The sequence below is a fragment of the Prunus avium genome, chromosome 2 (genome assembly GCF_965620075.1).
Source record: "Prunus avium chromosome 2, drPruAviu1.hap1.1, whole genome shotgun sequence".
NCBI classification, from domain to species: domain Eukaryota; kingdom Viridiplantae; phylum Streptophyta; class Magnoliopsida; order Rosales; family Rosaceae; genus Prunus; species Prunus avium.
Window position 1 is genome coordinate 26,152,000 of NC_142285.1, and position 15,531 is coordinate 26,167,530.

Consider the following 15,531-nt stretch of genomic DNA (forward strand, 5'->3'; position numbering starts at 1 on the left):
TTAGATAACAGTACTAACACTTAATATTGAAGAACCAAGAGTAACAATTAACAAAAGATGATTCTTTAATAGGAAGAAGAAAAAAAAAAAACAGGCCCACATAATAACTCCGGTAAGCAATAAATAAAACCCTAATAATAATAAATAATAATCAGCCCTTCCTAATTAATTGTAGATCTTTTATGCATGCATAACAAACCAAAGAATGTCGTCAGGGTCTTTGAAGGACCATAGATACACAGTGTCACCTTCCTCGAAATCCTCCGTTTGCATCACTGTGCGCCAATCTTTTAAAACATGCCCACCATCTGCACTCCTACTAAGAGTCATATCAAACACATTAAGCGAGGGTCCGATCATCCGTACGGTAAGCGACTGCCTTTTCTTAAGGTTGATTGGCACGCCAGACAAAGACTCGGGTAGCACTAGCACCAAACGATTGCCAAAATCGTGCTCACAAAACGTCAAATCGCGAACAAGCGTCGGTTTCACATTGGAACCTACTAACTCTACTATTTTCATCTTCAAATCCTCAGGCAATGCAAAGTCCACCATGTTTGAAGATTTGAGGTTGAGCTAGCACAACACACCTTAATTGTATGCGAGAGAGCTGTTGTCGTAAAGGGTTTGCACTATGCTCCTATATATATAGGACTTTAGAAAACTAGTTTCCCAATACTTTCAATATTCAATTAGTTTCGTAATTTAAAACTAGAAAGGTTGACTAGCATACTTACTCGATTGCATGCATGAGATATGGAATAGGAGATCAACTTCAAATATCTACTTACTTGTTTTCAGTTTCGAAAAAAAGGAAAAGAAAGGAAGTTTCAATATGTATTTCCGAATTTATTTTCTAACTTGATAAATACATTACGTATATATTTTTGTTTATTTTCGTGAAGGAGGAAACTTCCAATAACATCCTTCTTAACAAAGAAAAAAGACCCATAAAGTTTAAAATATTTGTGAATTAATACAAAAACTTTCCTGATTATTATTTGATCAATCCCTTTCTCGATACAAAATTCAATTACCATATCACTACAGGTCAAAATACTATAATTCGAACTGAAGTGAACCACCGAAATTTAGAGTAAGGAGAGCTTAAATCAGGATGTACATGTACCAACTAAGCATGCACAGATAACAGATGATAAACAAAACGCATTAAAAGGTGAATGAAAATTTGTAACTAAATACAATGAAATTATGAAATGTTACAATTTACAAAGTAATTTCTTTTTCTTCAGAAGACGTCCAGATAAAACTGTCATATTCCGTCAATCTAAAGGAGGATGAGGAACAACCTACAGAGAAGTGGCTTCTGGGTTTGCCAAAATTGCAAATGTCCCAAAATTGATGGCACCATGCTCTACATTCTTCATGTATGTGCATCCTTTTAAAAACCCTTTGATTTTCAATTAAATTGATGTTCAAGCTGGTGTAATACATACAAAGTCATTTTTATGAATGTGTGAGGTATGGATTTCTTTACCTGAATGTACTAAGAAACTCGATTTCTGGTACTTCATAATATAAGAATAAATCCATTATGCAGGGGATATACGCGCAGCGCTGCACGGGTATAGATATATAGCCATACATGAGTTTTGCAGTTCTTCAGCTAAATAAATTTCTACAGAATTTTAACCCAATTAAAAGGTTTGTTAGCATTAGCCACTGAATATTTGATTAGACGTATTAACGTGAAAATTGTCAGAATTGGGCAACGTGACATGAGAGATTGACTTTCATTACCTGCAGTTTGGCTTCCTGCAAAATTGAGACGACTCTAATAGGAAATTTGAGTCCCTCTTTATTTTCATTCACAGAAAAGAGTAAGTGAACACGATGAATTTGTGTATCTTCCTTGCTTTAGAACATATAAGATCTTAAAGAGATTTCTGTGCTTGAGACAACACCGCTTTCCAGGTTGGTGTAACTTGTTTCATGTGTTTTCTTTTGATCATACAATGATTAATTTGAACACCAAACTATTGTTAGGTGACCTGTGAACAGACATTAAACCTCTCTAACCTACAGGTAAATTTAAAGTTGAATGATTCACCAGTTTAATTTAGACTTGGTGGTTGCTGCAAGCTTTTTTTTCACTGCAAGCTCTTTGCGCCCTGGTAATGAATTCCAGTTTGCTGCAAGCTTCTGCAGTACGTTTTAGAACTACTTGGAATCTTTAAAAAACAATAATGTGTGTGTAACCAGAATGATATCGTGAGGATTCATATCAGTTTTCTTCTCATGTCAGAATATTGTTGTGGAAATTAGTTAATATAGCGCATTTTCTTCTTAATTTTTTTTTTAATTTTTTGGGTCGCTTGAATGCTATTTCATCCATACGTATTTTACAGTGAGATGCTTCTTTATTAGAGAAAAGAAGACAATAAGACAACACCCCTTAATATGTTTGAACAAAACTTCATGCATGAAAGAGATCAAATTTTGTTTTTTATAATGGTGATCGAGGTGTATGCACGGGCTTTCAACATTGAAAAAGAAAAAGTGACTGGAATGGAAGCTAAAACTTATGGTAACAGTTTATAGAAATTTATTAGAAAATTAGATAACAGTACTAACACTTAATATTGAAGAACCAAGAGTAACAATTAACAAAAGATGATTCTTTAATAGGAAGAAGAAAAAAAAAAAACAGGCCCACATAATAACTCCGGTAAGCAATAAATAAAACCCTAATAATAATAAATAATAATCAGCCCTTCCTAATTAATTGTAGATCTTTTATGCATGCATAACAAACCAAAGAATGTCGTCAGGGTCTTTGAAGGACCATAGATACACAGTGTCACCTTCCTCGAAATCCTCCGTTTGCATCACTGTGCGCCAATCTTTTAAAACATGCCCACCATCTGCACTCCTACTAAGAGTCATATCAAACACATTAAGCGAGGGTCCGATCATCCGTACGGTAAGCGACTGCCTTTTCTTAAGGTTGATTGGCACGCCAGACAAAGACTCGGGTAGCACTAGCACCAAACGATTGCCAAAATCGTGCTCACAAAACGTCAAATCGCGAACAAGCGTCGGTTTCACATTGGAACCTACTAACTCTACTATTTTCATCTTCAAATCCTCAGGCAATGCAAAGTCCACCATGTTTGAAGATTTGAGGTTGAGCTAGCACAACACACCTTAATTGTATGCGAGAGAGCTGTTGTCGTAAAGGGTTTGCACTATGCTCCTATATATATAGGACTTTAGAAAACTAGTTTCCCAATACTTTCAATATTCAATTAGTTTCGTAATTTAAAACTAGAAAGGTTGACTAGCATACTTACTCGATTGCATGCATGAGATATGGAATAGGAGATCAACTTCAAATATCTACTTACTTGTTTTCAGTTTCGAAAAAAAGGAAAAGAAAGGAAGTTTCAATATGTATTTCCGAATTTATTTTCTAACTTGATAAATACATTACGTATATATTTTTGTTTATTTTCGTGAAGGAGGAAACTTCCAATAACATCCTTCTTAACAAAGAAAAAAGACCCATAAAGTTTAAAATATTTGTGAATTAATACAAAAACTTTCCTGATTATTATTTGATCAATCCCTTTCTCGATACAAAATTCAATTACCATATCACTACAGGTCAAAATACTATAATTCGAACTGAAGTGAACCACCGAAATTTAGAGTAAGGAGAGCTTAAATCAGGATGTACATGTACCAACTAAGCATGCACAGATAACAGATGATAAACAAAACGCATTAAAAGGTGAATGAAAATTTGTAACTAAATACAATGAAATTATGAAATGTTACAATTTACAAAGTAATTTCTTTTTCTTCAGAAGACGTCCAGATAAAACTGTCATATTCCGTCAATCTAAAGGAGGATGAGGAACAACCTACAGAGAAGTGGCTTCTGGGTTTGCCAAAATTGCAAATGTCCCAAAATTGATGGCACCATGCTCTACATTCTTCATGTATGTGCATCCTTTTAAAAACCCTTTGATTTTCAATTAAATTGATGTTCAAGCTGGTGTAATACATACAAAGTCATTTTTATGAATGTGTGAGGTATGGATTTCTTTACCTGAATGTACTAAGAAACTCGATTTCTGGTACTTCATAATATAAGAATAAATCCATTATGCAGGGGATATACGCGCAGCGCTGCACGGGTATAGATATATAGCCATACATGAGTTTTGCAGTTCTTCAGCTAAATAAATTTCTACAGAATTTTAACCCAATTAAAAGGTTTGTTAGCATTAGCCACTGAATATTTGATTAGACGTATTAACGTGAAAATTGTCAGAATTGGGCAACGTGACATGAGAGATTGACTTTCATTACCTGCAGTTTGGCTTCCTGCAAAATTGAGACGACTCTAATAGGAAATTTGAGTCCCTCTTTATTTTCATTCACAGAAAAGAGTAAGTGAACACGATGAATTTGTGTATCTTCCTTGCTTTAGAACATATAAGATCTTAAAGAGATTTCTGTGCTTGAGACAACACCGCTTTCCAGGTTGGTGTAACTTGTTTCATGTGTTTTCTTTTGATCATACAATGATTAATTTGAACACCAAACTATTGTTAGGTGACCTGTGAACAGACATTAAACCTCTCTAACCTACAGGTAAATTTAAAGTTGAATGATTCGCCAGTTTAATTTAGACTTGGTGGTTGCTGCAAGCTTTTTTTTCACTGCAAGCTCTTTGCGCCCTGGTAATGAATTCCAGTTTGCTGCAAGCTTCTGCAGTACGTTTTAGAACTACTTGGAATCTTTAAAAAACAATAATGTGTGTGTAACCAGAATGATATCGTGAGGATTCATATCAGTTTTCTTCTCATGTCAGAATATTGTTGTGGAAATTAGTTAATATAGCGCATTTTCTTCTTAATTTTTTTTTTAATTTTTTGGGTCGCTTGAATGCTATTTCATCCATACGTATTTTACAGTGAGATGCTTCTTTATTAGAGAAAAGAAGACAATAAGACAACACCCCTTAATATGTTTGAACAAAACTTCATGCATGAAAGAGATCAAATTTTGTTTTTTATAATGGTGATCGAGGTGTATGCACGGGCTTTCAACATTGAAAAAGAAAAAGTGACTGGAATGGAAGCTAAAACTTATGGTAACAGTTTATAGAAATTTATTAGAAAATTAGATAACAGTACTAACACTTAATATTGAAGAACCAAGAGTAACAATTAACAAAAGATGATTCTTTAATAGGAAGAAGAAAAAAAAAAAACAGGCCCACATAATAACTCCGGTAAGCAATAAATAAAACCCTAATAATAATAAATAATAATCAGCCCTTCCTAATTAATTGTAGATCTTTTATGCATGCATAACAAACCAAAGAATGTCGTCAGGGTCTTTGAAGGACCATAGATACACAGTGTCACCTTCCTCGAAATCCTCCGTTTGCATCACTGTGCGCCAATCTTTTAAAACATGCCCACCATCTGCACTCCTACTAAGAGTCATATCAAACACATTAAGCGAGGGTCCGATCATCCGTACGGTAAGCGACTGCCTTTTCTTAAGGTTGATTGGCACGCCAGACAAAGACTCGGGTAGCACTAGCACCAAACGATTGCCAAAATCGTGCTCACAAAACGTCAAATCGCGAACAAGCGTCGGTTTCACATTGGAACCTACTAACTCTACTATTTTCATCTTCAAATCCTCAGGCAATGCAAAGTCCACCATGTTTGAAGATTTGAGGTTGAGCTAGCACAACACACCTTAATTGTATGCGAGAGAGCTGTTGTCGTAAAGGGTTTGCACTATGCTCCTATATATATAGGACTTTAGAAAACTAGTTTCCCAATACTTTCAATATTCAATTAGTTTCGTAATTTAAAACTAGAAAGGTTGACTAGCATACTTACTCGATTGCATGCATGAGATATGGAATAGGAGATCAACTTCAAATATCTACTTACTTGTTTTCAGTTTCGAAAAAAAGGAAAAGAAAGGAAGTTTCAATATGTATTTCCGAATTTATTTTCTAACTTGATAAATACATTACGTATATATTTTTGTTTATTTTCGTGAAGGAGGAAACTTCCAATAACATCCTTCTTAACAAAGAAAAAAGACCCATAAAGTTTAAAATATTTGTGAATTAATACAAAAACTTTCCTGATTATTATTTGATCAATCCCTTTCTCGATACAAAATTCAATTACCATATCACTACAGGTCAAAATACTATAATTCGAACTGAAGTGAACCACCGAAATTTAGAGTAAGGAGAGCTTAAATCAGGATGTACATGTACCAACTAAGCATGCACAGATAACAGATGATAAACAAAACGCATTAAAAGGTGAATGAAAATTTGTAACTAAATACAATGAAATTATGAAATGTTACAATTTACAAAGTAATTTCTTTTTCTTCAGAAGACGTCCAGATAAAACTGTCATATTCCGTCAATCTAAAGGAGGATGAGGAACAACCTACAGAGAAGTGGCTTCTGGGTTTGCCAAAATTGCAAATGTCCCAAAATTGATGGCACCATGCTCTACATTCTTCATGTATGTGCATCCTTTTAAAAACCCTTTGATTTTCAATTAAATTGATGTTCAAGCTGGTGTAATACATACAAAGTCATTTTTATGAATGTGTGAGGTATGGATTTCTTTACCTGAATGTACTAAGAAACTCGATTTCTGGTACTTCATAATATAAGAATAAATCCATTATGCAGGGGATATACGCGCAGCGCTGCACGGGTATAGATATATAGCCATACATGAGTTTTGCAGTTCTTCAGCTAAATAAATTTCTACAGAATTTTAACCCAATTAAAAGGTTTGTTAGCATTAGCCACTGAATATTTGATTAGACGTATTAACGTGAAAATTGTCAGAATTGGGCAACGTGACATGAGAGATTGACTTTCATTACCTGCAGTTTGGCTTCCTGCAAAATTGAGACGACTCTAATAGGAAATTTGAGTCCCTCTTTATTTTCATTCACAGAAAAGAGTAAGTGAACACGATGAATTTGTGTATCTTCCTTGCTTTAGAACATATAAGATCTTAAAGAGATTTCTGTGCTTGAGACAACACCGCTTTCCAGGTTGGTGTAACTTGTTTCATGTGTTTTCTTTTGATCATACAATGATTAATTTGAACACCAAACTATTGTTAGGTGACCTGTGAACAGACATTAAACCTCTCTAACCTACAGGTAAATTTAAAGTTGAATGATTCGCCAGTTTAATTTAGACTTGGTGGTTGCTGCAAGCTTTTTTTTCACTGCAAGCTCTTTGCGCCCTGGTAATGAATTCCAGTTTGCTGCAAGCTTCTGCAGTACGTTTTAGAACTACTTGGAATCTTTAAAAAACAATAATGTGTGTGTAACCAGAATGATATCGTGAGGATTCATATCAGTTTTCTTCTCATGTCAGAATATTGTTGTGGAAATTAGTTAATATAGCGCATTTTCTTCTTAATTTTTTTTTTAATTTTTTGGGTCGCTTGAATGCTATTTCATCCATACGTATTTTACAGTGAGATGCTTCTTTATTAGAGAAAAGAAGACAATAAGACAACACCCCTTAATATGTTTGAACAAAACTTCATGCATGAAAGAGATCAAATTTTGTTTTTTATAATGGTGATCGAGGTGTATGCACGGGCTTTCAACATTGAAAAAGAAAAAGTGACTGGAATGGAAGCTAAAACTTATGGTAACAGTTTATAGAAATTTATTAGAAAATTAGATAACAGTACTAACACTTAATATTGAAGAACCAAGAGTAACAATTAACAAAAGATGATTCTTTAATAGGAAGAAGAAAAAAAAAAAACAGGCCCACATAATAACTCCGGTAAGCAATAAATAAAACCCTAATAATAATAAATAATAATCAGCCCTTCCTAATTAATTGTAGATCTTTTATGCATGCATAACAAACCAAAGAATGTCGTCAGGGTCTTTGAAGGACCATAGATACACAGTGTCACCTTCCTCGAAATCCTCCGTTTGCATCACTGTGCGCCAATCTTTTAAAACATGCCCACCATCTGCACTCCTACTAAGAGTCATATCAAACACATTAAGCGAGGGTCCGATCATCCGTACGGTAAGCGACTGCCTTTTCTTAAGGTTGATTGGCACGCCAGACAAAGACTCGGGTAGCACTAGCACCAAACGATTGCCAAAATCGTGCTCACAAAACGTCAAATCGCGAACAAGCGTCGGTTTCACATTGGAACCTACTAACTCTACTATTTTCATCTTCAAATCCTCAGGCAATGCAAAGTCCACCATGTTTGAAGATTTGAGGTTGAGCTAGCACAACACACCTTAATTGTATGCGAGAGAGCTGTTGTCGTAAAGGGTTTGCACTATGCTCCTATATATATAGGACTTTAGAAAACTAGTTTCCCAATACTTTCAATATTCAATTAGTTTCGTAATTTAAAACTAGAAAGGTTGACTAGCATACTTACTCGATTGCATGCATGAGATATGGAATAGGAGATCAACTTCAAATATCTGCTTACTTATTTTTAATTTCAAAGACATATATCCTTACCTGATTTTGTATGCAGGACAGGTCATCTTTCGAATCAAAGAAGAAAAAAAAGAAAAAGAAGGAAGTTTCAATATGTATTTCCGTATTTATTTTGTAACTTGATAAATACATTAAGTATATATTATTGTTTATTTTTGTGAAAGAGGAAACTTCCTATAACATCTTTCTTAACAAAGAAAAAAGACCCATAAGTTTAAAATATTTGTGAATTAATACAAAAACTTTCCTGATTATTATTTGATCAATCCCTTTCTCGATGCACAAAGAGGTTCATATTACTACTGCATCCGTCCAAAGACAGGCTTTGGTGCGTATAATTGTGTTTATCACCAAACAAAGTCATTTGGGTTTGAGTATTAAACGTATTGGGTTGAATAGTACTAACAGCGTTCTGGATGCAAGCACCACCAAAAGCACAAATAGAGGTCAAGTTCGAGAAGGGTACCTACTTAACAAAATTAAGTCACGACAATTAATTCAATAAGCCTAAAGGCTCAAGTAATGTAGATCCTAATCCAGTGGTCGCTAAATTTAATCCTTAACTTCCTTGCATGTCATACCATTAGTCTGTGAATTAAGCACATGGATATTTATGACAGAGTTTTAATTGAGTGATCCCTCTAAGCTTATCCTAGACTCAATGCTTTCGTTCCCAACTGGCAAATTCAAGACAACCTCCTTATTACTCATGAAATCTTACTCCTTTTAAAATTGAGGAATACCACAAAGCAATATGATTTTGGAATCAATCTTGATATGAACAAAGCCTACGACAGAGTGGAGTTGAGCTTTATTGAGGCAGTTATGCTCAAGATGAGGTTTGATCCTCGTTGGGTCAACCTAATTATGAGTCTCATTCGAACCGTGAAGTTTGCTATCACCATCAATGGCAAACCTGGAAAAGCATTCACACATTCCCGTGGAATTCGACAGGTAAATCCCTTATCCCCATATTTATTTCTCTTTGTTAGTGAGGCACTATCCCAATTAAAAAACATGCCATTCTAATTTATTACAGGGGCTGAAAATTGGGAGAAATTGTCCTACTATCTCCCACTTATTCTTTGAAGACGATGCCCTTCTCTTCTTGAAGGCCAATCCTTTGAACTGCCGAAATGTGAAACAACTCCTAAATGGTTAATGTCGCGGTTCTGGCCAATGCATCAACTTTGATAAGTCATGGATCTTTTTCAGATGATTAAAGCCATATACTATCTCCTCTCTACTTTCCCGCTACGAAAGGGTAGCCCTTGGGGTGGCTGCCCTGCCCCTGCAAGCCTGAAACAGTAGAAGTCATCTTGCTTACAATTTCAGTGTCTTCACTGTAATTCTCGTCGCACATCTTCCTCATCTGGGATCTTTGCATACCTTTCAAACTCATAATCATTCAATACATATATTGAGGGAAGTATAGTGGATGGAACAGGCCATGGCTTCAAGAGCAGTTGCCACACCAATCCTTCGAGAATCGAGCGAAATGTGCATCTCTATCACACAAACACACACAGAGTTCAAAAGTTAATGGAAATGGAAGACTACCAAGACTTTATCTCTTTCTGTTTCTTTCTCACTGTTTTTCTTCTTCACTCTCATTCTATCAATCATCACATCACAAATAAAAGATTAAACAACGAATAGACAAAGAGATTGATAACCTGATAGCACATTTGTGGACTAGCATTAGGAGAACATATACTTTTGTTCCACAAAAAGGTGAAACCATGATCCATTGTTCTTGTCATTTTAGTTTGCAACATTCTAGTAATAAACATTTATACATGTCATGTTTGAGTAGTGGCAAATAAGGATTCCAACTTTCAAACCACATATTTGTTATTTATTTATTTATTCAACAATTGTCGTTCATCAGATTTGAACTTACAAACTCATCAATATAGGAGTAGCGGAGAAGAAACAAAAAAAACTCAAAAACCACAAGTTTTGCCAAAACTAGAAAGGGACTTGAAGCAGTCACCATGTTTGGTCGTCTCAAAACTGAAACTTGAAATGATTCGAAATTGTACCGTCGAAGATCAAGATACAAAATTTTAGAAAATAGTGGTATAATCAATTCAAATATCACCAAATAATGAAATATAACGTCAAAGATTACCATAATAATATTTAAGAGTAAGAAAAATACCTGGTATAACAAACTAAAACATTCAAGATAATTAATTAAGAAAAATAGCTGCTGGATGAATGCAAATCTACATACAAACTACTTATAATTAAGAAGTTAAAAACTACATCTGATGGAGCTGCTATTCCGTGGAGCAGGTCCTATGTATGTATAATGTACCTCTCTCTCCTCACAGTGAGGTGGGTTTTATGTTTGTGGGTCCCCTCGTTGTTTATAATTCGGCATTTTAGTTATTTCGTTCAGTAATTTTTTCCTTGTCCATCTCCAACAGCCCAAAGAAACTACTGAACCATCTGAGAGAGAGAGAGAGAGAGAGAAGCAATGGAGCCGGCGGATCAACCGTCGATAAAATTCGGGACCCAAGAGGCGCTCTCGCACGTGCGAGCCCTGACGGACGTGGGAGCGATGACGCGCCTCCTCCACGAGTGCATAGCCTACCAGCGATCCCTAGATCTGGACCTTGACAGCCTCCTCTCCCAGCGCACCGACCTCGACAAGCAGCTCCTCAGCCTCCACAGCTCCTCGCAGGTCCTCCACATCGTCAAGGCCGACTCCGATCACGTGCTCGCCAACGTCACCTCCACGTGCGACCTCGCCGACCAGGTCAGTGCCAAGGTCCGCGAGCTCGACCTCGCCCAGTCGCGCGTCAAGTCCACGCTCCTCCGCCTCGACGCCATTGTCGAGCGCGGCAACTGCATCGACGGAGTCAAGCAAGCCCTCGACGCCCAGGATTACGAGTCTGCCGCCAAGTACGTGCAGCGTTTCATTCAGATTGACTCCGAGTACAAGGATTCGGGCGGCTCCGAGCAGCGAGAGCAGCTAATGGAGTCGAAGCGGCAGCTCGAGTCGATCGTCAGGAGGAAGCTCTCTGAGGCCGTGGACCAGAGGGAGCATCCTACCGTGTTGAGATTTATCAGGCTTTACACTCCGCTGGGTTTGGAGACGGAGGGCTTGCAGGTTTACGTGGGTTATTTGAGGAAGGTAATTGGGATGAGATCCAGGCTTGAGTTCGAGCACTTGGTGGAGCTTATGGAGCAGAACAATCCTTCGCAGGCGCTCAATTTTGTTGGGTGTTTGACCAATTTGTTCAAGGACATTGTTTTGGCTGTTGAAGAAAACGATGAGATTCTGAGAGGCCTTTGTGGGGAAGATGGGGTTGTTTACGCCATTTGTGAGCTTCAGGAGGAGTGTGATACGAGGGGTAGTTTGATTTTGAAGAAGTACATGGAGTATAGGAGATTGCCCAAGTTGAGCTCGGAGATTAATACCCAGAACAAGAATTTGCTTGATGTTGGTGGTGTTGGGTCTGAGGGGCCTGATCCTAGAGAGGTTGAGCTCTTCTTGGAAGAGATACTGTCTTTGATGCAATTGGGTGAGGATTATACTGAGTTCATGGTGTCTAAGATCAAGGGATTGACGAATGTTGACCCGGATTTAGGACCAAGAGCCACTAAGGCTTTTAGGAGTGGAAGTTTTAGCAAGGTGGTTCAGGAAATTACTGGGTTTTATGTCATATTAGAGGGTTTCTTTATGGTGGAGAATGTGAGGAAGGCTATAAGAATTGATGAGCATGTGCCTGACAGTCTCACGACTTCGATGGTCGACGATGTTTTCTATGTCTTGCAGAGTTGCTTAAGAAGGGCGATATCCACTTTGAATATCAGCTCTGTAATTGCTGTGTTGAGTGTCGCAAGTAGCTTGTTGAGCAATGAGTACCACGAGGCTTTGCAACAGAAGATGAGAGAGCCCAATCTTGGTGCAAAGCTGTTTTTGGGTGGTGTTGGTGTGCTAAAGACTGGGACGGAGATTGCCACTGTTCTGAATAATATGGATGTCAGTAGTGAGTATGTCCTCAAATTGAAGCACGAGATTGAGGACCAATGCTTAGAGGTAATTGAAATGCTTTACTTTACTCTGTGCTTTACTTTTCAAGATTTGTGACATGAATAACAGCTACACTGTTTAGGCAAGTCTTTGGCTTACATTTTAACTTGCTTTGTATTAGGTCGAAGCCCCAAAGCCGTCTTGATTAGTTTAACACAATCCTCTATTTAACTTGAGTTTGTCCCCCTATAGTGATCGGATTTCCTATAGTGTGAGATTCGTTTTCCAATGGCTTTGTCAATCTTTGCTAACATAATTAGAACCTACTGACTTTAACACTTTACAGTGAGAACAGAACATTAGTCCCTAATACTAATAGGATGTGGAGCTTGATGTGGTGCAGACATAATTTTGAAAAGAAAGTGTGTGGTTTGTATATTGATGATCACCTGACAGTGCTGCTTAGTACTCTAACTAATATATTTTTTTAACGATTGCTTTGCTAAATTTCATTTTGGTTGCTGCCGTCGCAAGCTTATTTATAGGGTGAAACTTTATAGTTAAGGTTTCTTATCTGTTGTCCACTAGGTTGATGGATGGTGCTGCTGTTGTATTTTATTTATTGTGCATGATCTGTTGCCTTTACTTTCTTAATCCTTGTTATTTTTCAATTTTTTTTGTCATTTTTTTCTTGTTTTTTATCCAAATTCATGTGCACAGAAATGAAGAGTCAAGAGAGCATTGTAACTCAGTGAGGCAGATCAAGCCCCATTTGTTACTTGTTGCCTATTGGTTATTAAATTCAGTATATATGGAAATAGTCATTAAGAGCTACGTTTCATAAAATGGCTTCAACTACATACTAAAAAGTTTTAGTTTCAATATATCATGCTTGTGGTACCTTCTTGGCTGTAAACTCCAGCAAATGTTTATCCATCTTGGTAGGTCACATCTGCCTTGTTAGTTGCTTTAATATGATGTTGTATACACTAGCAAATGCGCTGGCTATTAATGTTTCGGCTTCTTTATATCCATCTTGGTCTCTTGGGTTCATGTTAGATGTTATCATCTGATGTGATCATCCTTTTTGTTGGATTGTAATGTTTTTTTCCCTACATATTATTTGCTTCTTTATAAAAAGTGTTTCCAATATCAGGTATTAACAAAAATGATATCATGTTTATCAGGTATTTCCTGCACCAGTTGATAGAGAAAAAGTTAAGTCCTGTCTGTCTGAATTAGGGGATATGAGCAACACATTCAAGCAAGCTTTGAATGCTGGCTTGGAACAACTTGTGGCAACAGTGGCACCCCGCCTCCGTCCGGTGCTAGATTATGTGGGGACCATCAGCTATGAGCTGTCAGAGGCTCAATATGCCGACAATGAGGTTAATGACCCATGGGTCCAAAGGCTTCTTCATGCTGTTGAGACGAATGTAGTGTGGCTCCAGCCACTAATGACTGCCAACAATTATGACTCATTTGTACATTTGGTAATTGACTTCATTGTGAAGAGGCTTGAAGCAACTATGATCCAGAAGAGATTCAGTCAACTTGGAGGCCTTCAGCTGGACAGAGATGCTAGGGCATTGGTAAGCCACTTCTCTAGTATGACTCAAAGGACTGTTCGAGACAAGTTTGCTCGTCTCACTCAAATGGCAACAATCCTCAACTTAGAAAAGGTCTCGGAGATTTTAGATTTCTGGGGTGAGAACTCAGGACCTATGACCTGGAGACTGACGCCAGCTGAGGTCAGGCGAGTTTTGGGTCTGAGAGTTGATTTTAAACCTGAAGCAATTTCCGCTCTTAAGTTGTAATCCCCGTCTGAATTGACACTTACCTGTCGCCTTCTTTTGTTGTTTCTTCTTCTTAAGTATCATATCTTCATTCTTATTTTTACCATTTCTTACAATTTTTGTACCAGATTTTTCAGTACTATTTTACCCTGAACATGTACATAATTTTGGAACTCAATTGTGTAGAAGAGTACTATTCATGCTTCCATTGTCAGCCTCGTTAATTTTCGAAGTTCAAAATTTGTGAAGTTACTCGCATACTTAGGACTATATCGCCAGATTAAGCCGAATGTCAATTTTGTTAATCACGTTTAATTTTGACACAAACTCTTTTTATATTTAATTTTTGACATAAACAAGGAAATTTTTTAAAATGAGCGGTAAAATGACCAAAACTGAAACAATTAACAAACATGTTCCTGCTTACAGTAGATCAGGCTGATATCATCTTGTTAAGTGACAAAGTAAATGCTAGCAGTAACTGAAAATTTAACACCATGCATATATCTAGGAACAGAGAGCTAGCACTCGTTGATTGCTAGAGATCCAACATATATTAGACATGAGCAGTGCCCTGAGTGAACTTAGGATCTGCACATCTGTAGCTGCCATCAGGCCTGATTCCAAAACCTTTTGGATCAGCAAACACGTTCTCGAGCAGCTGGCCGCGAGGTGGAAGCGGCCTCTCATCTGCGAACTCAACGGCATCCTCAACCAACTCATCGATCTTCTTATGTATGGCCTTCAACTCTTGTTCAATGGCCAAATTGTTCTCAAGTATGTATTTTTTTTAAGGCTGTGATGGGGTCTCTGGCAGCATAGTGTTATAAAAAATATAAAAAATATAGTTTTCCTTTTCCGTAAAGCCAAACACAAAACATATTATATTATAAATAACATATAAATAAATAGGAAAGCTTTCAGGGTATAATGAAATTGAAGAAAACAAAATAATAGGTGAGTAAAAGGAAAATAAATAATAAGTAAGAAGGTGAGTTTGGTACAGTGAAGCACGTCAAAGACGCTGTCCTAAAGCCTTTGTAGCCTCCCTACGTGCAGGTACTGACGGTCTACAAGACTCCAAGATACGACCCCTTGTATACAAACTCAAGATCCGCTATGAGCACGTTCATAGACGGATATGGGTATCCAAGTCACAGAACCATTGCCAAAATAATAATATAAAGTAGAGAATATATATAGAAGTAGAAAAG

The 15,531-nt window shown here is 37.0% G+C and overlaps 1 protein-coding gene and 1 pseudogene across 1 annotated transcript; one reads left to right on the forward strand and one right to left on the reverse strand.

Annotated features, from left to right (window-relative positions):
- Nucleotides 1–10,928: 10,928 nt before the first annotated feature.
- LOC110760815 (conserved oligomeric Golgi complex subunit 4) lies at nucleotides 10,929–14,525 on the forward strand. The gene is made up of 2 exons (XM_021963144.2): nucleotides 10,929–12,587; nucleotides 13,709–14,525. Exons 1-2 carry the CDS (start codon nucleotides 11,019–11,021, stop codon nucleotides 14,336–14,338), a joined length of 2,199 nt encoding a protein of 732 aa, XP_021818836.1. The 5' UTR covers nucleotides 10,929–11,018; the 3' UTR covers nucleotides 14,339–14,525.
- Nucleotides 14,526–14,873: 348 nt separating this feature from the next.
- LOC148296742 (pyruvate dehydrogenase E1 component subunit alpha-3, chloroplastic-like) overlaps nucleotides 14,874–15,531 on the reverse strand; it is a 33,859-nt pseudogene continuing 33,201 nt past the window's right edge.

Bases quoted from the DNA above. Each gene is read 5' to 3' on its own strand.
- LOC110760815 (XM_021963144.2), top strand. From the start codon at position 11,019: ATGGAGCCGGCGGATCAACCGTCGATAAAATTCGGGACCCAAGAGGCG. The intron at 12,588-13,708 runs GTAATTGAAATG...CATGTTTATCAG, and splicing joins TTGAGGACCAATGCTTAGAG to GTATTTCCTGCACCAGTTGA.